The sequence below is a fragment of the Nomascus leucogenys genome, chromosome 20 (genome assembly GCF_006542625.1).
Source record: "Nomascus leucogenys isolate Asia chromosome 20, Asia_NLE_v1, whole genome shotgun sequence".
NCBI classification, from domain to species: Eukaryota; Metazoa; Chordata; class Mammalia; order Primates; family Hylobatidae; genus Nomascus; species Nomascus leucogenys.
Window position 1 is genome coordinate 82,526,489 of NC_044400.1, and position 26,772 is coordinate 82,553,260.

Consider the following 26,772-nt stretch of genomic DNA (forward strand, 5'->3'; position numbering starts at 1 on the left):
TCCAACCGCTGCCTCACACGCACATGTGTAGGGGAGGCCTGTGCCCTATGGTTCTGGTGTCCCCTCCAGGCAGGGCCTACACAGCCCGAGGAGGCCTCTGTCCTTGCACTCCCACTAGGCAGAGGTCTCTCCTGACCCTGGCCTTCCTGGTGGATTTCAGTGCTGAGTTCTGAGCCAAGATGTGAGAGGAGGGGCGCCATCATCCCAAGGAGTGCACTCTAGGCTCAGCTGTCAGGGAAGAGCATCAAGGAGCCTCCAGCACCTTCACTGGAAGACCGGCTCCTCAACCCTGTCCGTCTACTCCTGTGGGCCAAAACTCACGACTTTTACTTTTAGGTCTTTGATCAATTTTATACATGGTTAATTTTTTTGTATATGGTGTGAGGTAGGAGTCCAAATACCTTCTTTTGCAAATGGAGGTCCAGTTGTCTGAGCACCATTTGCTGATGAGCTGATCTCTCCTCCAGTGAGTGACTTTGGCACCCTTGTTGAATCCAGTTCACCATAAAAGTAGGGGTTTATTTTTGGACTTTCAATTCTGTTCCATTGTCTCTATACCTAGCCTTAAGCCAGTACCATACTGTCTTGATTACTATAGTTTTGTAGTAATTTTTGAAGTTGGGACGTGTAAGTCTTCCAATTTAGTTCTTTTATTGGGTATCTGAGGCCTCTTGCAATTCCATATGAATTTTAGGATAAGACTTTCCATTTCTGCAAAAAAAAAAAAAAGAAAGAAAAAAAAGCAGTTAGAATTTTGATGGGGATTGGATTGAATCTGTAGACCAATATGGGGACTATTGCTATCTTAACAATATTAATTCTTCTAATTGAGGAACACAAGATGTCTTTCCACATATTTAAATGTTTAATTTCTTCTAACAATGTTTTGTAGTTTTTAGTGTTCAAGCTGTGTACTTCTTTGATTGAATTTATTCCTAAGTTTATTCTTTTGATGTGATTATAAATGGAATTGTTTTCTTAATTTCATTTTCATATTGTTCATTGTTTTAGAAATGCGACTGATTTTTAAAATATTGATCTGTATTTGCAGCCTTGCAGAACTCATTTCTCAGCTCCAATGTTTTTGCATGGATTTCTGATGATTTTGTATGCATGAAATCATGTCATCTGCAAATAGAAATAGTTTTACTTCTTCCCTGCCAACCTGGCTGCCTCTAATTTTATTTTCTTGCCTAATCATTCATATTGAACCAACTTTGCATTCATTGTGCATAATCTTTTTGAAAATGTTGCTGGATTAAGTTCACTGGTATTTTGTTGAACATTTTTGCAGCTATATTCATAAGAGATACTGGAAAGTTTATTTTTTTGGTGACGATTTTGTCTAGTTTTGGTATCAGGGTAACACTGGCCTCCAAATGAGTGAGGAAGTGTTCCCTGTTTTGGAAGAATTTAAGAAGGATTGGTATTAATTATGCTTCAAACATTTGGTAAAATTCACCAGGGAAGCCATCTCATCCTGGGCTTTTCTTTGTGGAAAGTTTTTTTTTTTCCTACTTCAATCCCTTCATTTGTGTTAGGTCTATTCAGATTTTGTATGTCTTCATGAGTAAGTTTCAATAGTTTGTGTCTTTCCAGGAATTTGTCCATTTCATTTAGATTATTTAATTGGTTGGCACGTTGTTCATAAGAGTCCTCATAAATCTTTTAATTTCTGTAATGTCATTAGTAATGTCTTCTATTTCATTCCTGATTTTAGTAAATTTGAGTCTTCTTTTTTTTCTCAGTCTGGCTATTCAATTTTCTTGATCTTTTCTTTTTTTTTTTTTTCTTGGAGATAGAGTCTCGCTCTGTCGCCCAGGCTGGAGTGCAGTGGCACAATCTTGGCTCACTGCAAGCTCCGCCTCCCGGGTTCACGCCATTCTCCTGCCTCAGCCTCCCGAGTAGCTGGGACTACAGGCGCCGCCACCCGCCCGGCTAATTTTTTTGTATTTTTAGTGGAGACGGGGTTTCACCGTGTTAGCCAGGATGGTCTCGATCTCCTGACCTCGTGATCCACCCGCCTTGGCCTCCCAAAGTGCTGGGATTACAGGCATGAGCCACTGCACCCGGCCCAATTTCCTTGATCTTTTCAAAAACCAACTTTTTTTTTTTTGAGATGGAGTCTCACTCTGTCACCCAGGCTGGAGTGCAGTGGCATGATCTCGGCTCACTTACAAGGCCCGCCTTCTGGGTTCAAGCCATTCTCCTACCTCAGCCTCCCGAGTAGCTGGGACTACAGGTGGGTGCCACCACGCCCAGCTAGTTTTTTGTATTTTTTAGTAGAAACGGGGTTTCACCATGTTAGCCAGGATGGTCACCATGTTAGCCAGGATGGTCTCGATCTCCTGACCTCATGATCCACCCGCCTCAGCCTCCCAAAGTGCTGGGATTATAGGCGTGAGCCACTGCACCTGGCCTTCCAAAAACCAACTTTTGTTTTCTTTTCTTTCTTTCTTTTTTTTTTTTGAGACAGGGTCTCACTCTGTTCCCCAGGCTGGAGTGCAGTGGTGGCATAATCTTGGCTCACTGCAGCCTCGACCTCCTGGGCTCAAGCCTCCCGGGTAGCTGGGACCACAGGTGTGTGCCACCACACCCAGCTATTTTTTATTTTTGCAGAGATGGGGTTTTACCATTTGCCCCTGCTGGTCTTGAACTCCTGAGCTCAAGCGATCCGCCTGCCTTAGCCTCCTGAAGTGCTGGGATTACAGGTGGGAGCCACCGTACCCAGCCTGTTTTAATTGATCTTTTAAATTATTTTTCTACTGTAATTTATCTCTGCTCTACTATTTATTATTTCCTTCTGCTTGCTTTGACTTAGTGTGCTGTCTTTTTCTAGTTTCTTTAGGTGGAAGGTTGGGTTATTGATCTGAGATCTCTTTTTATTTAGTGTAAGTATCCACAGCTGTACGTTTCCCTGTAAGCACTGTTTAGCTTCATCTGTATTTTAGTATATTGTGTTTTCGTTTCCATTTATCTCAAACTATCTTCTAAATTCTCTTGTGAATTCTTCTTTGTCCTATTGGATACTAAGGAGTTCAGTTTTTTATTTTAACATATTTTTTAATTACCCAAAGTTCTTTCTGTTATTGATTTCTAATTTCATTCAATTGTGGTAAGAGAACATACTTTGCATGATTTCAATCATTTTAAATTTATTGAGGTTTATTTTATGACAACATCGGGTTTATTCTTTCAGACATTCCACGTGCACTTGAGAATAATGGGCACAACAACGTTTGCGGTTGTTGGTGGAGTGTTCTACAGACGTCTGCCAAGTCTAGGTGGGTTAGAGCGTGTTGACGTCTTCTACTGACTTTTGATTTTCTGTCCTGTTGCTTTATCCATGATTGGAAACGGGCTATTGAAAGCTGGAAGTCTCCAGCTGTTATTGTTGAATTGTCCGTTTTGCCCTTCATCATTTCTGCTTTGGCTTCATGTATCTTGGGGCTCTGTGTCAGGTGCACATATTTTTTTTTTTTTTTTTTTGAGATGGAGTCTCGCTCTGTCACCCAGGCTGGAGTGCAGTGGCACAGTCTCGGCTCACTGCAAGCTCCGCCTCCCGGGTTCAGGCCATTCTCCTGCCTCAGCCTCCCGAGTAGCTGGGACTACAGGCACCTGCCACCGCACCGGGCTAATTTTTTTTTGTATTTTTAGTAGAGACAGGGTATCACCGTGTTAGCCAGGATGGTCTCGATCTCCTGACCTCGTGATCCTCCTGTCTCGGCCTCCCAAAGTGCTGGGATTACAGGCGTGAGCCACCGCGCCCGGCCAGGTGCACATATGTTGATAATGGTGATGTTTTCTTGATGGATGTACCCTTTTATCACTATAAAATATCCTTGTCTGTTGTAACAACTTTTGTCCGAAGGTCTGTTTTCTTTCATATTGTCACGGTCACTCCAGCTCTCTTCTGCTTACTATTCTATCTTTGTTCTTTTACTTAAGAGTGTCTTTGAATGTGCGTTGAATCACGGTTTTTAAAAGTCAGCCCTTCTATCCACTGCTTTTTAACTGGAGTGTTTAATTAACATTTAGTTGACACAACATACTGAGTTGATAAGGGAGAATTTAGGCACACCATTTGCTATTTGTTTTCCATGTCTTAGATCTTTTTTGTTCCTCTGTTTGCATATGGCCTTCTTTGGTGCTAAATAGATATTTCCTAGTGCCTCATTTCAACGTATTTGTCATTTCTTTTTTTTTTTTTTTTTTTGAGACGGAGTCTTGCTCTGTTGCCCGGGCTGGAGTGCAGTGGTGTGATCTTGGCTCACTGCAACCTCCTCCTCCCAGGTTCAAGCAATTTTCCTGCCTCAGCCTCCTGAGTAGCTGGGATTACAGGCACCTGCCACCATGCCCAGCTAATTTGTGTGTGTGTGTGTTTTTTAGTAGAGATGGTGACAGTGTTTCATCGTGCTGGCCAGGCTTGTCTCAAACTCCTGACCTCAAGAGATCCACTAGCCTTGGCCTCTCAAAGTGCTGGGATTATAGGCATGTGTCGCTGTGCCCAGCCTGTTATGTGTATTTTATTACAATAAAACATTGGGGAAAATTTTTTAAAGGACAGTGTAAAAATAAATAGTTTATGTGTGTAGCTCTTTTCTCTCCTACCTGATTTAAAAGACAACTGCAGAGAGTGATGATTAGACATCTGTGCTGGTAGGCAAATGATGCGTAAACATTTAAATTACATGACAGTGATAGCACAAAGGAGGAGGAGGGAATAGAGCTGTATATGAGCAAAGTTTTTGTATACCATTGACATTAAATTATAATTAATCTGAGATCAGTTGTTATAAATTAAGATATTAATTGTAATCCCTAGGGCATCTGCTAAAAAGACACCTTAAAAGATATAGTAAAAGAAATGACAGAGCAAGACTTTGCCTCAAAAAAAAAATACACATAACGTAAAATTTACCATCTTAGCCATTTTAAAGTGTACAGTTGAGTGGCATTAAATACATTCATCATGTATAAACGTCACCCCATCCATCTCCATAACACTTCATCTTGTGAAACTGAAACTGTGCACTCATTAAACAACAACTCCCCATTTCTGCTCCCCCCAGCTCCTGGCAACACCAATCTACTGTCTGTCTCTCTGAATGTGACTATTCTAAGTACCTCATCTAAGTGGAATCACACAATCTTTGTGTTTTGTGACTGGCTTATTTTACTTAGCATAATGTCCTCAAGGGTGATCCCTATTATAGCATATGTCCTTCCTTTGTAAGGCGAAATTTCCTTTCTTTCTAAAGCTAAATAATATTCTGCTTATCCGTTTGTTCACTGGTAGGCACTTGAACTGGTTTTGCATTTTAGCTGTTGTGAATAATGCTGCTATGAACTCGAGTATACCAATGTATTTTCAAGACCCTGATTTCCATTATTTTGGGTATATACCCACAGTTGCAATGTGGGATCATACAGTCTATTTCTAATTTTTTGAGGAACTCTCATCGTGTTTTTCATAGGAACTGTGTCATTTTATACTCCCTTCAATAGTTCACCAGGGTTCCAGATTCTCCACATCCTTGCCAACACTTGTCATTTGGTTTTTTTTTATAGTAGTCATCTTAATGCGTGTGAGGTGATGTCCTATTATAGTTTTAATTTGCATTTCCTCAGTAATAAATGATGTTGGGAATCTCTTCATTTGCTTATTGACCATTTGTAGATCATCTTTGGAGAGATGTCTATTCATGTCCTCTGCCCATTTTTAAATTTAGTTTTTGTCTTAGAGTTTTAGGAGTTCTCTATATATTCTGGATATTAATGCCTTATCAGATAAATGATTTGTAAATATTTTCTCCCATCAGCTGGGTGCAGTGGCTCACACCTGTAATCCCAGCACTTTGGGAGGCCGAGGTGGGTGGATCACCTGAGCTCAAGAGTTTCAGACTAGCCTGGGCAACACAGTGAAACCCCGTCTCTACTAAAATACGAAAAATTAGCCAGGCACGGCAGCATGCGCCTGCAATCCCAGCTACTCGGGAGGTTGAGAGAGGAGAATTGCTGGAACCCGGGAGGCAGAGGTTGCAGTGAGCCAAGATTGCACCACTGCACCCCAGGCTGGGTGACAGATGGAGACTCCATCTCAAAAAAAAAAAAAAAAAAAAAGATTTTCTCCCATCTTTTGAGTTGCCCCTTTACTCTGTTGATGTTGCCTTTTTTTTTTTTTTTTTTGAGGCAGAGTCTCTCTCTGTTGCCCAGGTGGAATGCAGTGGCCCGATCTTGGCTCACTGCAAGCTCCGCCTCCCAGGTTCACACCATTCTCCTCCCTCAGCCTCCTGAGTAGCTGGGACTACAGGCGCCCGCCACCATGCCCGGCTAATTTTTTGTATTTTTAGTAGAGACGGGGTTTCACCGTGTTAGCCAGGATGGTCTCGATCTCCTGACCTCGTGATCTGCCCGCCTTGGCCTCCCAAAGTGCTGGGATTACAGGCGTGAGCCACAGCGCCCGGACAGATGTTGCCTTTTGATACACAAATATTCTGATTTTCATGATGTCCACTTTGTCTATCTTCTTCTTTTGTTGCCCATGCTTTTGGGGTCATATCCAATAAATCACTGTAAAGTCTGAAGTTGTACAGCTTTGTCTTATGTTTTCTTTTAAGAAGTTTATAGTTTTAGGTATTACATTTAGGTCTTTAATCAGTTTTGAGTTAATTTTTGCATACGGTGTAAGGCAAAAAGTCCAACTTCATTCTTTTTTTTTTTTTTTTGGAGATGGAGTCTCCCTCTGTTGCCGAGGCTGGAGTGCAGTGACGCGATCTCAGCTCACTGCAATGTCTGCCTCCCAGGTTCAAGAGATTCTCCTGCCTCAGCCTCCCAAGTGGCTGGGATTACAGGCATGTGTGCTACCATGCCCAGCTAATTTTTGTATTTTTAGTAGAGACAGGGTTTCACCATGTTGGCCAGGCTGGTGTTGAACTCCCGACCTCAGGTGATCTGCTCTCCTCGGCCTCCCAAAGTGCTGGGATCACAGGCTTGACCAACTTCATTCTTTTGCATGTGGATGTCCAGTTTTTCCAACACCATTTGTCAAAAAGACTATTCTGGCTGGGCATGGTGAATTACGCCTGTAATCCCAGCACTTTGGGAGGCTGAGGTGGGCAGATCACTTGAGGTAAAGAGTTCAAGATCAGCCTGGCCAATGTGGCAAAACCCAGTCTGTACTAAAAATACAAAAAAGAAATTAGCCAGGAGTGGTGGTGCACGTCTGTAATCCCAGCTACTCGGGTGGCTAAGGGAGGAGAATCGCTTGAACCCAGGAGATGGAGGCTGCAGTGAGCCGAGATTGTGCCACTGCACTCCAGCCTGAGCAACAGAGTGAGATTGTGTCAAAAGAAAAAGAAAAAGAAAAAAGACTATAAGACTATTATTTCTCCCATTGAATGGTCTTGGCGCTTTTGTCAAAAATCATCTGGCCATATATGTGAGAGTTTATTTCTGGCATAAAGATAGAGCATAGCTTATTGCTTATTGTATTCTTTTTTTTTTTTTTTTGAGATGGAGTCTTGCACTGTTGCCCAAGCTGGAGTGCAGTGGCGAGATCTCAGCTCACTGCAACCTCTGCTACCTGGGTTCAAGTGATTCTCCTGCCTCAGCCTCCCAAGTAGCTGGGATTACAGGCGCACACTACGACACCTGGCTAATTTTTTAAATTTTTGTTTAGTAGAGACGGGGTTTCACTATGTTGACCAGACTGGTCACGAACTCCTGACCTCGTGATCTGCCTGCCTCAGCCTCCCAAAGTGCTGGGATTACAGGCATGAGCCACGGTGCCTGGCCAGCTTATTATATTCTTGATTACTGGAACCTTGTAGTAAATTTACTAGATTATTAGATTTTGATTACTACAGCTTTGCAGCAGATTTTGAAATCAGGAAGTGTGAGTCCGCCAGCTTTGTTCTTCGTTTAAAGAGTATTTTGGCTACTTGCGGCCCCTTCAGAGCCCATGTGAATTTTAGAGTGGGTTTTTCTGCTGCTGTCTTTTGGTTTTGGTTTGCTTGGAATCTCTTTTTTCACCCTTTCCCTTTCAGTGTATTTGTGTCTTTGAATTTAAATCAAGATTTTTGTAGACAGCATAGAGCTGAATTATGTGTTTTTATTCATTCTGCCAATCTCTGTCTTTTGAGTAGAGAGTTTAATTCATTTTCATTTAAAGTAATTACTGGCCAGTTGCAATGGCTCATGCCTGCAACCCCAGCACTTTGGGAGGCTGAGGTGGGTGAATCACTTGAGCTTCAGGAGTTTGAAACCAGCCTGGGTAACATGGTGAAACCTGGTCTCTACGAAAAATTAGCTGGGTGTGGTGGTATGCACCTGTAGTCTCAGCTACTTGGGAGGCTGAGGTGGGAGAATCACCTGAGCCTGAGAGGCTGAGGCTGCAGTGAGCCATGATCTTGCCACTGCACTCTAGTCTGGGCAACAGAGTGAGACCCTGTCTCAAAATAACTAACAAAATAGATAAATAATCACTGACAATGAAGGATTTACATCTGTCCTTTTGCTGCGTGTTTTTTTTGTCCTCCATTTTTTGTATTACTGTCTTCTTTTATGTTTAGTTTATTTTTTAAGTGAAATATTTAAATTCCTTTCTCATTTCCCTTTGTGTACATTATATAGCTATTTCCTTTGTGGTTACCATGGGGATTACATTTAACATTCTAATGTTATAACTCTAATTTAAATTTATACCCGCTTAATTTCAATAAATTCTGCTCCTTTACAGCTCTATCCTACCTCTTTCAGTTGCTGATGTCACAAAATTACATCTTAATTCACTGTGTGCCTCAAAACATAAATTAATAATTTAAAAAAATGCATTAGACTCAAAGTATGAACAAAACAAAACATGGAGTTACAAACCAAAGTGACGAGAACACTAGCTTCTTGACTCATGCTTTTAAAAAATGCATTCTCTTAAATCATTTAGAAAACAAAAAAGTGGGGTTACAAGCCAATGTTACTATAATACTAACTTTTATCATTGCTCACATATCTACTTTTATTGAGATCTTTATTTCTTTATATAGCTTCAAGTTACTGTCTGGTGTCTTTTCATTTCACCCTATAGGACTTCCTTAAGCATTTCTTGCAGGGCGGGCCTAGAGGTAGTGAACTCCTTCATTGTTTTCATTGTTTAAAGTTTTATTTTCTCTCTCTCTCTCTTTTTTTTTTTTTTTTTGATGGAGTTTCACTCTTGTTGCCCCGGCCAGAGTGCAGTGGTGCAATCTCTGTTGACTGCAACCTCCACCTCCCGGGTTCTAGGCGATTCTCCTGCCTCAGCCTCCCGAGTAACTGGGATTACAGGCATGCACCACCACATCTGGCTAATTTTTGTATTTTTAGTGGAGATGGGGTTTCACCATGTTGGTCAGGCTGGTCTTGAACTGCTGACCTCAGCTGGGATTACAGGAGTGAGCCACCACACCCAGCCCTCTCTCATTTTGAAGGACAGTTTTGCTAGATATAGAGTCCTTAGTTTTTTTTTTTTTTTTCTTGAACACTCAGTATATATATCAGCCCACTGCTTTCTGGCCTCCAAAGTTTTTGATATCTGCTGATAATCTTGTGACAATTCCTTGTATGTGATGAGTAATTCCTCTTGCTGCTTTCAAGATTGTCTTTTTATCTGTCTTCCAAAAGTTTGATGCATCTTGGTGTGGATTCTTTGAGTTCATCTTACCTGGAGTTCGTTGAGTTTAGATGTTTATATACATGCCTTTCATCAGATTTGGGAAATTTTAAACTATTATTTCTTCAAATGTTCTCCTGACCCTTTCAGTCTCTCTTCTCCCACAATGCATATGTTGCCCTGTTTTATGGTGTCCCACAGGTTTCTTAGGCTTTGTTCATTTTTCTTCAATATTTTTCTTTCTGTTCCTCAGACAATAATTTCCATTGTCCTGTGTTCAGGTTCACCAATTGATTCTTTCTTCTGCCTGCTCAGATCTGCTTTTTAATCCCTCTAGTGAATTTTCATTTCCATGATTATACTTTTCACCTTCAGAGTTTCTTTTTGGTTTCTTTTTAGGTTTTATACCTTTTTAAGAATATTTCAATTTTGGTCATTCATTTTTTTGTTGACTTTCTTGACACTTCCTTTAGTCCTTTGAGCATCTTTAAGACAGTTGTTTTAGTCTTTGTCTAGTAGATATATAATCAATCAGGTCTTTTTAGGAACAGTTTCTATTGACTTTTTTTATTTAAATGGGCCATACTTTCCTGTTTCTTTGTATGCCTTGTGATTCTTTTTCTTGAAAATCAGACATTTGAATCTAATATCACAATTCTGAAAATCATGTTTCCCCCTTCCCCAGGGTTTGTTGCTTTTTGTTACGTTTTGTTGTTGTTGTCGGCTTTCTCTGTGCCAAGGGTCAGCATTAGGTACAAACATAAGGTCTTCTCAGGTCTTTTCTGAACCTGGGTATGCCATATCACTTTCTAACTTTCCCCATACATGCAGCTGCTTTTGAATGTCCTAGTCTTTAATGTCTGGCTTCCAAAAAGGGAAAAGGAGAAAAATGAAGTCACTTCGGAGCTCCCACTCTGCCCCCCACGACCATCACCTGCTGTGTGAATGGGCACCTGCTTCTTTGCACTCCTGTGATCAGAACAGCAATCAGCAATCAGAACACCAATCCCAAATATCTGAAAGACAACATCCTTTTTTCTTGCCAGCCTCGCTCCTGAAAGCTGTCTGTAAACTGCTACAGGAACATGTGCACAACTGTCTGCACTGGGGCTGGTGGGGAGGATGGGTGACTGCTGTTGTGCCAAAATTAACTGCATTTTGCCTCCAAACCTACTCCTGGAAGCTGCAATCCTTCAATAGACTCCAGAGCTCTAAAACTGTTATATCAGACAGATTCTGCCAGTGCAATTGTTGTCTGGGTAGAGAAACATATTTCTGGTGCTTATTGCTCCACCATCTTCCCAGAATCTTCCTAGAATGTCTTTTCTAGGTCCCCATGTCACTGCCTTTAAAAGTGCTCTTTGTTTCTTCATGTGGTTTTGAGTTACTGTCTTATGTTCTTTCATTTCAGTCTAAGGTACTCTCATAGAGTATTTCCTGTAGGACAGATTTCCTAGTGATAAACTCCAGTTTTGATTTACCTGAGAATGTCTTAATTTCACCTTTATTTTTTCGGATATAAACTTCTTGGTTGACAGTACTTTTTTCCAACACGTTTGATATGTCACCCAACTGCCTACTGGCCTCCATGTTTTCTGGTAAAAAGTCAAGTGTTAACCTAACTAAGGACCTCCTGTATGAGATGAGTTGCTTCTCTCTTGCTGGCTTCAAGATTCTCTCTTTGTCCTTGGCTTTGAAGGTTTGATAATGATGTGTCTCAGTGTAGCTATCTCTTTGCATGTTCCCTACTTGGAATTGGTTGAGCTTATTGGATGTGTAGATTAACATTTTTCTTTATCTTTGGGAAGTCTCAGCCATTATTTCTTCAAATAATTTTCTGCCCCTTTATCTCCCTCCTCCCTTTCTGGGGCTTCAATTATGTATTTGCATTTGTTTGTATGTTTGATGATGTCACACAGGTATCTGAGTCACTGGTCAGTTCTCTTCATTCTTTTTTCCTCAGGCTGGATACTTTCAATTTACATATTTCCTTTTTTACTTACACTTTACACTACCTGCTCAAATCTTCTGTTGAAATCCTCTAGTGAGAGTTTAAATTCAGTTATTGTACTTTTCAACTCCAGAATTTCTACTTGGTTCTCTATCATTTCTATCCTTTACTGATATTCTCTATGTGGTGAAACATCACTCTTATACTTTAAATTATTTAGAAAAGTTTTCCTTTGTTCTTGGAAGATATTTAAGACCATAAATTTAAAGTATTTGTCTGGTACATCCAGCATCTTGTCTTCCTCAATGACAGTCTCTATTGATTGCTTTCTTCCCCATGTGCAGGTCATACTTTCTTGTGCTTTCTCACATCTCACAATTTTTTGTTGAAAAATGAACATTTTAAATAGTATAATGTGGCAACTCCAGAAACCAGATACCCCTCCATCCCCCAGAGTTTGTTGTAGTTTATTATTAACTTTTCTGAACTAATTATGCAAAATCTGTATTATCTACCATGTGTGGCCACTAAGTCTCTCCTCAGTTAGCTTAGTGGTCAGTTAATGGCCAGACAGAGATTTCCTTAAAGGCCCAGAACCAGTCATCTCCTAGTTTTTGTTTTGAGGTTCTATGCATTAGAGAATGCTTTTAACACTCAGTCGGGCAGTTAACAACTCTGCAGTAGCCCTCACTTCCTGCTTGCATAGAGCCTGAAGGTCAGTCAGAAGTATGAGCTCAGTGCCTTCTGAGGTGTTTCTGGAGTTCAGACCTGGGAATATGTGTGACCTTCTAGATTCCCAGAAATATGTTGGATTTTTTCAAAGCTCCCCATGGACATCTCACTTCCCAGATTTTCCTTTTTTTTTTTTTTTAGTTTGTCTATTTCTTGCCCAACTGTTAGCCACCACCTTGGGCAACTGCAAAGTTCATCAATTGTCTATAATTATTTTCAACAATAGCCCCAGGAGAAAAGCCTTTTCATGCTGGGTAAGCTCTGAATCAAGTCAGAAACAGACAGCTTTGCAAGTGGTGTCTTCTAGGGAACCACCAGATAGGTCAAATAATAATGACTTTCTGGAAATGAGGCTTTGAAAGAGCTCCAGCTCCATCTTGGCGGCCAGTGGCTGCCAGGCTGTTAGTTTTTATCACAAATGTGGGTTGTTAATTTTTAAGGCTACTACAGAGCTGGAGGGGGTGGGTGGGAAAGCATGCTGTTCTTACCAAGATTCAGCCTATTTTATCGATAAAATAAACTAACCCTACATAGTTTGCTGCACACCTTTGGTTAATTTCCAGAGTACTTAAAATATATTCTGACATTTTTTGCCAGTTTTCTCACTGCTTGGAGGAAGATGAGAATTCTCAGAGGTCCTTATGCTGCCCTTTTTGCTGCAGTCTTGACATCTTAATATGGATAGAAAAAGGTACTATGGCAAGTGCCACTGAAAATGGATAGGCTCATATTCGAGGGAGGTGGACTGTTGCACAGAGGAGAAAAAGCAGTATTTAGAACCAGGCAGTAGCAGCAGATTCTCCTCCCAGATCTGTGGCTCACCAGCAGTGACCTGAGCTCCTTTGCAAGGTGGGACTGGAAGAGCCGCTGTGAAACCTGATAGGAGTGAGTGCTGTGTTTGCTGGCCCTCCCGTGAGCCTGGCATGGTGGCTGCAGTCGTGCTTCCAGAGGTGAAGCAGCCGGGCAAGGTCCCCACTCAGCGTCAGCTAAATAAGTCAGAGAAGAGCAGGGGGATGAGCACTGTGTGGGCTGCGGCTCAGCTCACTGGCACCATTCGCAGCCTCCTTCTGGGTGTCCTGCTGGACTGCAGGGGCTGCGAAGCTGAATCCAAGACCCTGGATTCCCCGATCTGATTCAGGCTCTGCCAATCAATCGAAAGTGCTCAGAGAAACCTGAATGCAGAATGGAGGCACGTGGGCAAGAGGGACACAGGAGCGCGTGGCCATCTGCTGCTGGGGTGGCGGGTTCCTGTGCAGGGGGGACCAGCTGCCACTCCGCAGCCCCATCCTGCTGTGCAGTCTGGGAGGTCATCCTTGGACACTCAGAACACAACCCTCCTCACAATTCTATAAGCCACTTAGCCCCCACAGTAAATCCCTGTCTGCTCACACTGGTTATGGTAGGCTTAGTTCTCTGTAGGAGCTCTGGTTGAAAATAAAACCCTGGCGTGACAGGGTATGACCAGGCACTCCTCTGGGGGTGGGGGGTGGGGCCTGCAGTTGTTCTTCCTGAGGCCTGTATGGCAGGAAGAAGGCAGCACGGGAAGAATCCTTTAGGTAGGGAGAGCTGCACGTGCAAAGGCCCTGAGGTGTGAGCAGCCAGGGGTGTCTTGGCCAGGGAGGACGTCAGCGGGTGCTGAAGAGGAGGGAGAGAGGAGAGTGGGGCGGGGAGAGCCACTGGACCATGTGGCCCCCTCCCTGCGAGTCTGAAGTCTCAAAGGCTAAAGCAGCCTTTAGAAAGCAGGTATGTGCAGAGCCCATGGTGTCTGGCTGGAGCGAGGCCCTCGGTGTGTGCAGAGCCCATGGTGCCTGGCCGGAGCGAGGCCCTTGGTACATGTCCGTGAGTGGACAAGCAAGTGTGATGTGCCTGTGTGGGCCGGCAAACACAGGACTTTTCAGGTGGGTTTTCAAATGCGCAGCAGGGTGCCTTAGGGGAGTCAGAAACTGATCCTGGAGTCTGGGTACTCTGGAGGAGACGGCCCCTCCCGTGGATGGGGATTCCGCGTCTGAGTCAGCTGGTGTGGTGTCAGCAGATGTGGCCGGGAGCTCCATGCTGCTGGGCCAGGCCTGGGTGCCTGTGCCGCGCCCCAGGGAGGGGCTGCGGGCAAGCCCTGAAAGAGCCGTTGACACGCCAGACCCTGAGGGCCCCCGTGCCAGAACCCAAGCAGAAAGGTAAAGAAGGCCTCTCCCTTCTCAGCTGGGACTCCAGCAACCCTGGAGGGATCTGGGGTTCTGGGGCCCGGGGCAGGGCCACAGCCTGAGATGAAACAGAGCAGGGTGGCAGTTCGGGGAGGCTCGCCAGGCATTCCTGTATGCCGTCTGCTCCACGCGGCTCACAAACAAACCCATGGAAACCCCACACCCGCCTGCTCAGATCCAATTTAAGCAGCACAGACTCCACCCCCCATGCCTGACTGGGAAAGGAGCTTCACAGCACCTGCGGTTGTCCAAAAGTCCAACCTTAGCAACACATTTTGGTTAACAGACAACTTTTAAACATTGCCAACACCCTGGGAGTGTGGGCCGCCGATTACTCACACTGCAGTCTACACTTACCCAACCGCAGCAGGTACTAAGGGGGCGTCAAGGACAAGGGGGTGCCTGCTGGGGCCGTGGCAGGGCAGCCAGGTGGAGCTGGATGCGGACACAGGGGCTGCTCTGCCCAGCTGCAGACAGGCAGCAGCCACTGGCTCCAGCCACAGCCTTGAGCCACACTCCCCTGAAAACCACCTTGGGGCAAGTGGCTCAAGTGACCTCCAGGAAGGCCCTGTCCTCAGAGGACCCTGGCATTGCTGTCAACCCATTCTCTAAACACTTTACTGAATAACAGAATCCAGTCTAAAAAATGGATCTACTCCACCCCAGCCCCCTGCAACCTTGGGCCTAGTGGGGTCACTCCTTTGTCCCCATCTCTGAGATGCAAGGAATACTCACCATGTGGTTAATGAATGAATGAATGAATGAACTGTGTGAATGAATGAATGAATGAATGTATTGTGTGAATGAATGAACTGTGTGAATGAATGAATGTACTGCATGAATGGATGAGTGCATGAATGTACTGTGTGAATGAATGGATGAATGTACTGTATGAATGGATGAATGAATGAATGTACTGTTTGAATGGGTGAATGAATGAATGTACTGTTTGAATGGGTGAATGAATGAATGTACTGTGTGAATGAATGAATGAATGTACTGTTGGAATGGGTGAATGAATGAATGTACTGTTTGAATGGGTGAATGAATGAATGTACTGTGTGAATGAATGAATGAATGTACTGTTTGAATGGGTGAATGAATGAATGTACTGTTTGAATGGGTGAATGAATGAATGTACTGTTTGAATGGGTGAATGAATGAATGTACTGTGTGAATGAATGAATGTACTGTGTGTGTATGTGGGGGGCTGCTCCTGCCTGTGGGCACAGAGGAACTCTTCTGTGTGGGTGGGGGGGACACCTTGCAAAGTGCTGGTGTGTGAGTTACACCTATGGATACTTATCCTGTGACCCTCAGCAGAAGGCAGGATAGAGATTTCTGGTTCACAGAAGAGGGTCTGAGAGCCAGAGGGGTTTCCAGCAAGACTGAGAGCATGGAGTCACACAAGCTCACTCCGTCACTGGCCTGCGGTCCCTGCCTCAGTGCAGAAACACCTCCGCCTGAGACCCCAGCCCGATCCAACCCAAGGGGCCACAGGATCCGGAAAATTAAGCCCACCTGGCCCCATTTCTCCCATGTCCCCCTCTCTGAGCACAGCAAAGAATGCTCCCATGTCCCATGGTGCCCCAGGGCCTTCTCAGGTGTGCTTTTGGAGGGGCCTCCCACTACCAAAGGAAATTCCTCCCGGCTGCTGTCTACTCCAGCCCACCAAACCAGCCCCCTCCCTTCCCAGACAAATCAGCTGTGGCCCTGCCTGGAGCACCTCCAAGGTCTCGGTCCACCACCACCCACATCCTAGCTGGAGCCCACCCCAGGCCTGGGCCCACCACCACCCACATCCTAGCTGGAGGCCCCCAGGCCTGGGCCCACCACCACCCACATCCTAGCTGGAGGCCCCCAGGCCTGGGCCCACCATCAAGTGGGGGCCCCAGGTCGCAGAGCTCACTGAGACGGCATGAGGGCCGGGCTGGGAGAACAGCTCCTGCTGCTCCTGGGCTGTTCCGCAGCCTCCTTGGCCTCCTGTGAGACTGGGTGAGCCCGGAAGCCGCTGCCACGGCCAGAGCTGTATTGAGACGGGGACTGTGCCTCAGCGAGTCTCTGGAGCGGCACCCTGGCTTCCTACACAAGAACATGCCCCAGGCCCGGCACCTCCTTCCTCTCCTCAGACCCAGAGCCAGTGGATTCGCCATGGAGCCTGAGCTCCTTTCAGCCAAGGAAGCTGCCCAGAAAGCGAGGGATTAGTGCAGGGATGCAGAGTAGCTGCAGTACAGCTGCCCCATGCCACTCTGGGAAAAAGGCCTGTGGATTTGAGTCCAGCCTCTGAGCAGCGGCTACCAGTCCTTCTGTGGGGACCCGTGGAGGGCCTGAGATCCTTCCAGGCAGATGATGAGATCAAAGCCCATTGCATGAGGGCACCTTTCGCTCCCATGCTCTGATGGGCACACAGCGGCTTTCAAGGGCTGCAGGCCAGAGCAGGCACCTGACAAGGCTGGTAACATACGCGGCCAAGGCTGGATTTTCTTCATAGACTTCAACTAACAGCACATCTCAGCAGATGAAGTGCTGGAGCAGATATGGGAATCCAGCTTCCACTAAGCCAGACAATACAAAGATTTGCACAAACGTAGAACCATGCCACTTTTCTCAGTAAGGTTTTTCATTTTTAAAAGTATGATTGCTTTTCATAAAACATGATGCTATTTATGTTAATATGTAATAGCAATATTTTCTTATTTTTAAGTGAATTGACAAGTATTCTGAACATTTCTGTTATGATTTAGAAAATGATAAGTATCCATAGGTATAACCCACACAAACGAAAAAGTTCTTCAGTGTCCTCAATGAGTTTTGTTTTTGTTTTTGTTTTTTGTTTTTTTGTGTTTTTTTTTGAGATGGAGTCTCGCTCTGTTGCCCAGGCTGGACTGCAGTGGCGTGATCTTGGCTCACTACAACCCCTGCCCCCTGGATTCAAGAAATTCTCCTGCCTCAGCCTTCTGAGTGGCCGGGATTACTGGCGTGCACTACCACATCCAGCTAGTTTTTGTATTTTTAGTACAGATGGGGCTTCACCATGTTGGCCAGGCTGGTCTCGAGCTCCTGACCTCAAGTGATCCGCCTGCCTTGGCCTCCCAAAGTGCTGAGATTACAGGCATGAGTCTCATTCTGTCGCCCAGGCTGGAGGGCAGGGGCACACACAGTTCACTGCAGGCTTGACCTCCCCTGGCTCAGGTGATCCTCCCACCTCAGTCTCCTGAGTAGCTGGGACCACAGACACAGGCTCCTGAGTAGCTGGGACCACAGGCGCACTCCACCACACCCAGCTAATTTTTGTATTTTTTGTAGAGATGAGGTCTCCCTATGTTGCCAAGGCTGGTATCAAACTCTGGGCTCAAGTGATCCTCCCACCTCGGCCTCCCAAGCTGCTGGGATTACAGGCATGAGCCACTGTGTCTGGCCGTCAGTGACTTTTAACAGTGTGAAGGAGTCCTCAGAGAAAAACATTTGAGAAGAACGGAGGTGGAATTTGTCTTTGGCCTGGGGGCCTGGAGTCTAAATACTGCATTGAGTGGCTGATCTGTGGTTTTCGCTTAAAATACAGGTTAGATCATTTGTTTCTGTTTGCATTCTGTCCTAGTTGCTTCTATTTATTTTTTCTCTCTTTTTGAATATGTGAAACATTAACAGGATTCCAAACATCAGAGTGTTTTGTCCAAGCTTAAAAGCCCTCTGGGTGATTCCGATGAGCAGAGGCTGGGAAGGATTGAGCAAGACCATCCCCGAGCTCCTTCCTCCGCTCTGGTTTCCAGATCTCATGACTGGGGACCTATAAATATTTTCCTGACATGGAGCAGGATCAACTTCAGCATCTGTTAGCTTCATCCAAAAGGCAGGGAAGCCTAGAGCCGCTGATAGGGCTCTGCACCGCACACACCGCCTGCCTGCAGCCCCAGCCCTGTGCGGGGTCCTGGGGAGGCGGTCCCCTTTCTGTGGCTTCTTCCTGACTCCCTGCGCGTTCCGCCCCAGACCCTCAGCCCACTCTGACCTCCCTCCAGGAGGGATGGCTTGCAAATGCCCTCTGGCCACAGTGTAGACCGCTAGACTGTTCTGTGCAGCTTTAGGCCATGCCAGGAAAGAGACTTAAAGCCAGGGCCCCAAAGGCCAGGGATGCCTGCGCCGGGAGCCAGGAGCTTCCCCAGCCACCTCCAGCATGTAGACTGAAGTCAGGCCACGCACAGGGCTCTCCAGGTCACACCCTGCGCGGGAAGGTGTAGCACGCTGGCTTTAATTTCAAGAAGGTGAAAACAAGAGCCCCTCCGCCCCCACGCCCTGAGCTTTCCCGAAAGGCTTGGGGCAAAGAACTCCCCTCAGTGGTACCTAGGGAGGCACCAGGAAGGCGCTTGATGGAAAGGGAGAGAAACGGGAAGGGAGAGGACAGAGGAGAGGGAGGAGGAAAGGGGGGAGGGGAGGGGAGGGGAAGGGAGGGGAGGGGAGGGGAGGGGAGGGGAGGGGAGGGACAGGACAGACAGACAAAGAAAGGGGTGCGGCAGCGCGGCCAGGGGAGGAGGGTGATCCGGCCCGGGGAAGGCCGCTGGGCAGGGCCAGTTGGGAAAGCGGCAGCCCCCGCCGCCCCCGCAGCCCCCGGAGCCCTTTCTCCTCCTTTCTCCCACGTCCTATCTGCCCCTCTCTGGAGGCCAGGCCGAGCAGCATCGAGGACAGGAGGAACCGGAGCCTCATTGGCCGGCCCGGGGCGCCGGCCTCGGGCTTAAATAGGAGCTCCGGGCTCTGGCTGGGACCCAACCGCTGCCCGCCGCGCTCCCGCTGCTCCTGCCGGGTAAGTACTGCGTGCCCCCCCCCGGGACACCCAGAGAATGCCCGGGTCTCCTGCACTTTCCCCGCGGCCCAGAACCTTGTGGCACCTCCAGAGGGACCCCCGGGACTGGCTGCGACCGAGCTTTAAGGGTCTAGTCTCGGGGGCAGCCAGTCGGTCAAGGCCCCTGGTCCCTGCGACGGCGAGGGCATCCCGGAGGCCGCACCCAGACCGGCCCCGCAAGCTGCAGGGACTCTGACTGAAAACCTGCCCGTAACCCTGGTCGCTCGCGGGCGCACGGGCGATCTAACCCCGCGCCGTCCCTTCCGCGGATGCGGGTCTCGGAAGCGCCGCAGGAGAGCTTTGCGGAGCAGGCAGAGGGGCGCGGGCGCTCGGGGCCGTCCTCGGAGCCCAAAGTGCCGCAGCCCTCTCGGCTTTCCACCCCGAGGCTGCCACGACGGTGCCAGCGCGCGGCTGCTCCCCTCTGTGCTCACAGGTGATGGAAAACCCCAGCCCGGCCGCCGCCCTGGGCAAGGCCCTCTGGGCTCTCCTCCTGGCCACTCTCGGCGCCGCCGGCCAGCCTCGTGGGGGAGAGTCCGTCTGTTCCGCCAGCGTCCCGGCCAAATATAGCATCACCTTCACGGGCAAGTGGAGCCAGACGGCCTTCCCCAAGCAGTACCCCCTGTTCCGCCCCCCCGCGCAGTGGTCTTCGCTGCTGGGTAAGTGCAGCCCCCTCCTCGCCTCCTGCTCCACCAGGAGGGCTGCGGCGCCGGAGCCCCCCACAGCTGCACGGCGCTTCCCAGTCTGGGGCGCGCTGACGTCCGGGAGACTCTAATACAAGAATGTTTGCCGAGCGCCCGCGGTGTGCGGTTCCGGGGATGCGGTGGGGGCAGGGGGCGGTCACGGGGAGGGCTGCAGGTGGGTCGGGGCAGGGGCAGCCACAGGGTGTCACGGTCCGACGTGACGGGGGGCCATGGTTCCCTGCGGGCGGCGGGGAGGGATTTCCTGGGGCGCCCCCTGGGATCCAAGCCCGACCGCAGTCTCTGACCGTGGTCCGCGGTGCGGCCGGGTGGTCCTGCAGGGGCCGCGCATAGCTCGGACTACAGCATGTGGAGGAAGAACCAGTACGTCAGCAACGGGCTGCGCGACTTTGCGGAGCGCGGCGAGGCCTGGGCGCTGATGAAAGAGATCGAGGCGGCGGGGGAGGCGCTGCAGAGCGTGCACGCGGTGTTCTCGGCGCCCGCGGTCCCCAGCGGCACCGGGCAGACGTCGGCGGAGCTGGAGGTGCAGCGCAGGCACTCGCTGGTGAGCGCGGGGCCGCCCGGGGGCGGGGGCCGGGTAGCCGGGGCTGGGCGCGCTGAGCCGCCGTCGCCGCAGGTCTCGTTTGTGGTGCGCATCGTGCCCAGCCCCGACTGGTTCGTGGGCGTGGACAGCCTGGACCTGTGCGACGGGGACCGCTGGCGGGAACAGGCGGCGCTGGACTTGTACCCCTACGACGCCGGGACGGACAGCGGCTTCACCTTCTCCTCCCCCAACTTCGCCACCATCCCGCAGGACACGGTGACCGAGGTGAGTGGGCACCCCGCGTGCGCAAGGGCCGCTGTGGCCCCCGCGGTGGGGACGGGGCTGGGGCCTGGCTGCGCCCTCGCCTCCCGGCCCAGGACAGCCGCTTGCGGCTTTTGTGTGGAAGAGGCTCTGCTTCTAGCGCCAGCGGTGAGCAAGGGGGTGCAGCCCTCCCATACTCCCCCCACCCGGGGTCGCAGCACCACAGAGAAGACAGCAGGACGCGCGTCCTGAGAGGGCCGCCCCTTCCTGGCCTCGGTTTCCAGCCCGTGTTCCGTGGGATGGCTGAGAGGAGCACATGGGACCCTGTCCCCAGTAGTGGTGCAGAGGGCACGCTGGACGCTGGGCAGTGGCCCCAGTGAGGCCGTGCATACCGGAAGGTGGGTTTCTCGGACCCCAGGCCAACCTCCTCTTCCTCCTCCCCAGATAACGTCCTCCTCTCCCAGCCACCCGGCCAACTCCTTCTACTACCCGCGGCTGAAGGCCCTACCTCCCATCGCCAGGGTGACGCTGGTGAGGCTGCGACAGAGCCCCAGGGCCTTCGTCCCTCCCGCCCCAGTCCTGCCCAGCAGGGACAATGAGATTGTAGACAGCGCCTCAGGTAACGGACATACGGGTCACACGGGACACACAGCAGCCCCGAACCCTGCCACAGGGCGACCACCAAACCCGAATCTAAGGCTCTGAGAAATTCCAAGTAGGGATTCCTAGCGCGTACTGCAAGGTGGTGCTTAGAAGATTTAGGATTCTGTTGATTCAAACACTGAAGATGTGACTCTTGCACACTATTTGCAGTTGAAAGCATCTTACAGGGCCACAGCCTAGAGGAAAGAATGAAAGGAGGCTCCAGACAGTACCTGAGAGACTCTGTCCTATCAGACACGCACCCATGGGTGACCTGTGTGTCACAGCTGACAAGGAAGCTTGCTAGGATGGCCCTGTCTGTGTGGCCACCGAGTGACAGCTATGCTGTCTTGGGACCCGGCCACCACACAGCTCGGGGCTCTGCTCACAGGTGCCTTGGCATGGGGCGGGGCAGGTGCTGATGAGCATTCCCCTAGCTCCTCCAGGCACCTGCTGGACAGGGCAGGCTGGGAACGCTGGGGCTGAGTGGCAGTTCCCTCCCTGCTCAGCCGGGTGGCAGCCACTGGCCCCATGGAGTGCCTGTGGCCTGGAGCGCCTTGCTGGGTCGTGGGTCGGGGCCTGTTGGCTCTGGGTCTCACCTGATACGGGTGTGGGAGAGTCAGGGTAGGCCCTAGACAAGAGCGGACTTCAGACTTTCCCAAGGAGGAACTGGAGCCCACCAACCTGACCATGGGCCCCATCGTCCTCCACGTTGCTGGATGGAGTTGAGGCAGGTACAGGGCCGCCCCACACCTGCCTCCCAAGCCATGTGGTAGGGACAGATGTCGTCTTGAGTAGCAGTAATTACAAGCTTATTGTCAGCCGTTCCTGGAAGCAAGGGCCAGGTCAGGTCAGACAGGAGGCCACCCAGTTGGCAGGAACCACTCCCCAGACAGAGGCTGTGCCCAGTCCTGGGTCCCTCCTCCTCATTTGGGATGAACTGGGCCTCCCTGCGCCAGCCTCGGTGCTGCCCTTGCCCAGTGCAGGCTTGGGCTCCTCACTCATTTGTCCAAGCGGATGCCCCATTCCAAGCAGACGTCCCCAAGCCACTTACCCAACAGGCAGACGTGCCAGCACTGTCCATGGTGTGCAGCTGGTCCGGCGGGAAGAGCCCCTCGTGGGCAGAGGGTCCACAGAGGTGCAGTGTGCCCCACCTTCGGGGGCACTGGGCCACAGTGGGCAGGGGAGCACGTGGCCAGGAGAGGGATAACGTCAGCTGTGGCCAAGCAGAAGCAGCATTGCAGGGGAAGGGTATGGAGAGAAGGGTGGGAGGGGGACACAGCCAGCTGTGCCAGCTGGGGGACCAGAGCAGGGAGTGGGGATGGAGCACAGACCACCGCCCACAAGGGTCTCTCCTGTGACTTTTGGCTTCCCGAGGGCAGAGGCTGGGACTGGCTTGTGGTGGCTGGCACCCAGGAGGCTCTGCCAGGTCCACGCCAAGCCAGCCTGGCTCCGCTCTGGCTTCCTGCTCACACGCTGGATGCCTGTCCCCAGGCCTCCTCCTGACAGGGCTCTGCAGCATTGGAGAGGCTTGTGGTGGGGCCCTCGCTGCAGAACAGGCACTGCAAGTGTTCACTGACTCCTCATTGCAGCCAGGGTAGGGGCACTCCCACCATTCCGGTTTCAGTCAGGAAGCTGGGGGGTGCTGGGATCTGCCAGCAGCTCTGTGTGCTCCCCAGGTGGGCTGCCCGGGGCCCTGGCTCTCTGGCTTCTACACCAGTGCCACTGAGAAGCCTCAGCGCCCAAGGTCTTTGCAAGCCCTGTTCCCGCATCTCTGGAGAGGGCTGCTCCAGGTGTGGGCCTGGCCAGGGCTGCCAGACCATTCGAGGCACTGCACCTGCACATCGACCCCCTTCTCCACTCTCTCTCATCCTTCAGTAGCCACAAAGCTGTCAGCAGGGTGCTCGCAGATTTGTGAGGAGAGCCGAGCCCTTGCTGATTGTCCTCGCGTGCACGGCAGAGTGAGGCGGGGCTCCTGGCCTCCTTAGGGGCTGCCCGCTCTGGGCCACACAGCCAGAGAAACACTGTCCATCTGGCTGGCTTGCCCTGTGGGGTGCAAAAGAGGTGTATTCACTTTGCTTTGGAAAAAGGAAATTACCAAGTGACTTAACCATAACCCCAAATGATGATTTTTAAATTTATGAAAATTATGGAACCAGATGGGACACGGGGAAACGAGAACGATACCGAAAAGGTCTGAGTCCCGTGGGGGTCCAGGTCCCGCAAGACAGACAGCTAATCAGGTGCCCCTGTCTGTTATTCGGGTAAATGTAGCAGCTGGGTCCAGGCTCGGGCAGAGCAGCAGCAGGGGTGTCCGCCCTCTCCCGGGGTTCCTACGGGGTTCCCCGGGGCCTCTTACTCTGCCACCATGTGGGAGTTCCAGCACTACACGGACTTGAGCAGCAACTCCGGCTCTTACGTAGAAACGCGCAACTCCAGTCCCTGGGTTGTGTCCGAGGTTGCCATGGTGCCATCCATCTTGCCGCTGACTCTGCGACTATACCGAGAAACGCAAGTGCCCCCGAAGTGTCGTCGTGGCCTCTGATGAATGCACACGTTGGTGGGAGGGGGCTTCTGTTTGCACGAAGCGCCTCTTCACGCGAGCGTTCACCTCGGTCTCTCCTTTGCTTGGTCTAGTTCCAGAAACGCCGCTGGATTGCGAGGTCTCCCTGTGGTCGTCCTGGGGACTGTGCGGAGGCCCCTGTGGGAGGCTGGGGACCAAGAGCCGGACTCGCTACGTCCGGGTCCAGCCCGCCAACAACGGGAGCCCCTGCCCCGAGCTCGAAGAAGAGGCTGAGTGCGTCCCTGATAACTGCGTCTAAGACCAGAGCCCCGCAGCCCCTGGGGCGCCCCGGAGCCGTGGGGTGTCGGGGGCTCCTGTGCAGGCTCATGCTGCAGGCGGCCGAGAGCACAGGGGGTTTCGCGCTGCTCCTGACCGCGGTGAGGCCGCGCCGACCGTCTCTGCACTGAAGGGCCCTCTGGTGGCCGGCAGGGGCATTGGGAAGCAGCCTCCTCCTCTCCCAGCCTTGCTTCTTAGGGGCCCCCGTGTCCCGTCTGCTCTCAGCCTCCTCCTTCTGCATGGATAAAGTCATCCCCAAGGCTCCAGCTACTCTAAATTATGCCTCCTTATAAGTTATTGCTGCTCCAGGAGATTGTCCTTCATTGTCCAGGGGCCTGGCTCCCACGTGGTTGCAGATACCTCAGACCTGGTGCTCTAGGCTGTGCTGAGCCCACTCTCCCGAGGGTGCATCCAAGCGGGGGCCACTTGAGAAGTGAATAAATGGGGCGGTTTCGGAAAGTTCAGTGTTTCCATGTATGGATCTCTTTGCATTTGAATAAAGACTATCTCTGTTCCTAACAAATGTCACTGGCTGTCCCCACACTTGTTCTGGGCCCCGTGCAGTGCAGGGACCCGTGGTGTGCGCTAATTGGGGACACACGTTCAGAAGGCGCCTGGTGACGCCGTCAGGGCCATGAGGCACGTGCTCTGTGTGTGTGTGGGAGGGAGGCTTGAGACCCACAGGTCTCCCCACAACAGAGGCCACCCCTGGCCCATACAGGATTTCAGAAGACACAGCAAACGGCGTGTCAGATGCATCCACAAACCCAGCAGGCAGGCGCCTGCCCACAGGACGATCAGAAGCTCAGACAAGGGGCACCTCGAGATCCGGACGAGGCCCCAGAAGCCCTCACTCTGCCCCTGTGGGAGCAGCTTGCATTGCTGCTGTTCATGGGGGGCCACTGACCACCAAGACCCTCACAGCCCATCAGGCCACCAGCAGACACCTCCTGAGACTCGAGCTCAGAGGCCCCAACCTCAAAGATGTCCTCAGGGGCTCACTGTGATCTGCCGTGGCCCTTTCTGCACCGGGGTCCCCGGCCCTCCCCACCAGTGCCACTCTCCTGGTGGAACCCCAGGGCCCTCTCAGCGCCTGGGCCGGAGCTGTGTGTGGTTTGAGGATGGAGATGCTTGGGGGACGGCTGCTTCTTCAGTCCTCTCCCAGTGACTGGAAGGTGGGGGCCCACTTCCCTTACCCTGAGGCCTGGTAGACGACCCTTCCTCGTAACTGGCTAAGGCCCTCCAGCCCTGATGCTTCTAGAACCAGACCCCAGGCCCAGCTCCCACCCATCCCCACCCACCATCCTTGAAAACAATGAACTAAGCCCAAGCTCACGGGCGCATGAGTTCTGAGGTGACGTGGAGATCTGAAAAACCCCTGGCTTAAAGTTTTCTTGAGGTTCCTGGGACTGACAATGCCAGGAGGCCCCTGAAGGAATGGCCGTAAATCCCGTGTAGAGATCACACTGTGTACTTGGAACTCAGAGGATCCCCAGGAACATGAACCCACATTCAGAACCCACAAAACGCACAGAACACCAGCCCTGATGCTCCTGAATCAGAGCACATGGCAAACTCCACAGTCAGAGCCGCCGGGCTGCTGGGGCTGGCAGGACCAGGAGAAGACGCTGACCGAGTTAACCTCGCCAGGAGCTCTAAACTCAGACACCAGAGCAGCACAATGGGGTGGTGCATTGAAGCCTCGACAGACGGACACAACACTCCAGTCAAAGGGCGGAGACTGCAAGAGCAGACTCACAGAACCATGCGCTTCTGTGCAGCCTGTGAAGTCCTGTAGGATCACTGAAAGGCTGGGGAAGGGGTTGTGGTGCAGACCCCTGCCGACACCTGGATCTACCTGCCCTCCCTCCTGGAGCTTGGAGCTGGGGGGCCCTGGGGTAGGACAGGTGTCACTTTGCGGCCAGAACATTTACTGCCCAGGTGAGAGGCTATTGTGCTCTCCCAGCCTCAGGGACCCCAGGGCATGTGTTGACGGGGGTGCCATCACGCCACCAGGATGGCCACTGTTGTGCTGAGGCATTGAGATTTGAAGGAGACCAATGGGGAACGCCATCCCGTAATGGAATGCTGTGTGAGGACTCCCACAGGGGCCGCCTGGCCGGAGGGTGGGTCAGACGGGACCTACGTGGCTGTCCTCGCCTGAATGAGGTGGGGAGCACGGGAAGGCGCAGAGTGCAGAAACAGCACTGCATCAGTGGCCGCCATCTTGATAGCAGTGAGTAGTGGGTACAGACAGGAACATGGAGAGGAGGAGCCCCTGCAACAGTCCCGAAAGAGGGAGGTTTGGGCCTCAGAGACACCCGTGGACATGGGAAGAAATGGATGAGTCTGGGTTTGTTCGAATGAAAAGGCAACATGAATACTTACAGACCTGCGTTTAACATGCCTCCAGAGATACCTAAGTTGACCCCATACCAGTTTCAGGAA

General features: G+C 50.5%; 1 protein-coding gene across 2 annotated transcripts in view; it reads left to right on the top strand.

Moving 5' to 3' along the window:
* Positions 1-24,847, top strand: part of SPON2 (spondin 2) — a 41,842-nt gene extending 16,995 nt beyond the window's left edge. The window contains exons 2-8 of one of the 2 annotated variants that reach the window (XM_030801142.1): positions 12,927-13,020; positions 19,182-19,322; positions 19,795-20,017; positions 20,380-20,603; positions 20,676-20,867; positions 21,288-21,462; positions 24,123-24,847. In XM_030801142.1, coding sequence (XP_030657002.1) covers positions 19,798-20,017; positions 20,380-20,603; positions 20,676-20,867; positions 21,288-21,462; positions 24,123-24,307 — 996 coding nt within the window. In that variant the 5' untranslated portion in view covers positions 12,927-13,020; positions 19,182-19,322; positions 19,795-19,797 and the 3' untranslated portion in view covers positions 24,308-24,847. Of the gene's footprint in view, positions 1-12,926; positions 13,021-19,032; positions 19,323-19,794; positions 20,018-20,379; positions 20,604-20,675; positions 20,868-21,287; positions 21,463-24,122 lie in introns of those variants that run through there. The other variant, XM_030801141.1, reaches the window with a different exon arrangement.
* Positions 24,848-26,772: the final 1,925 nt, after the last annotated feature.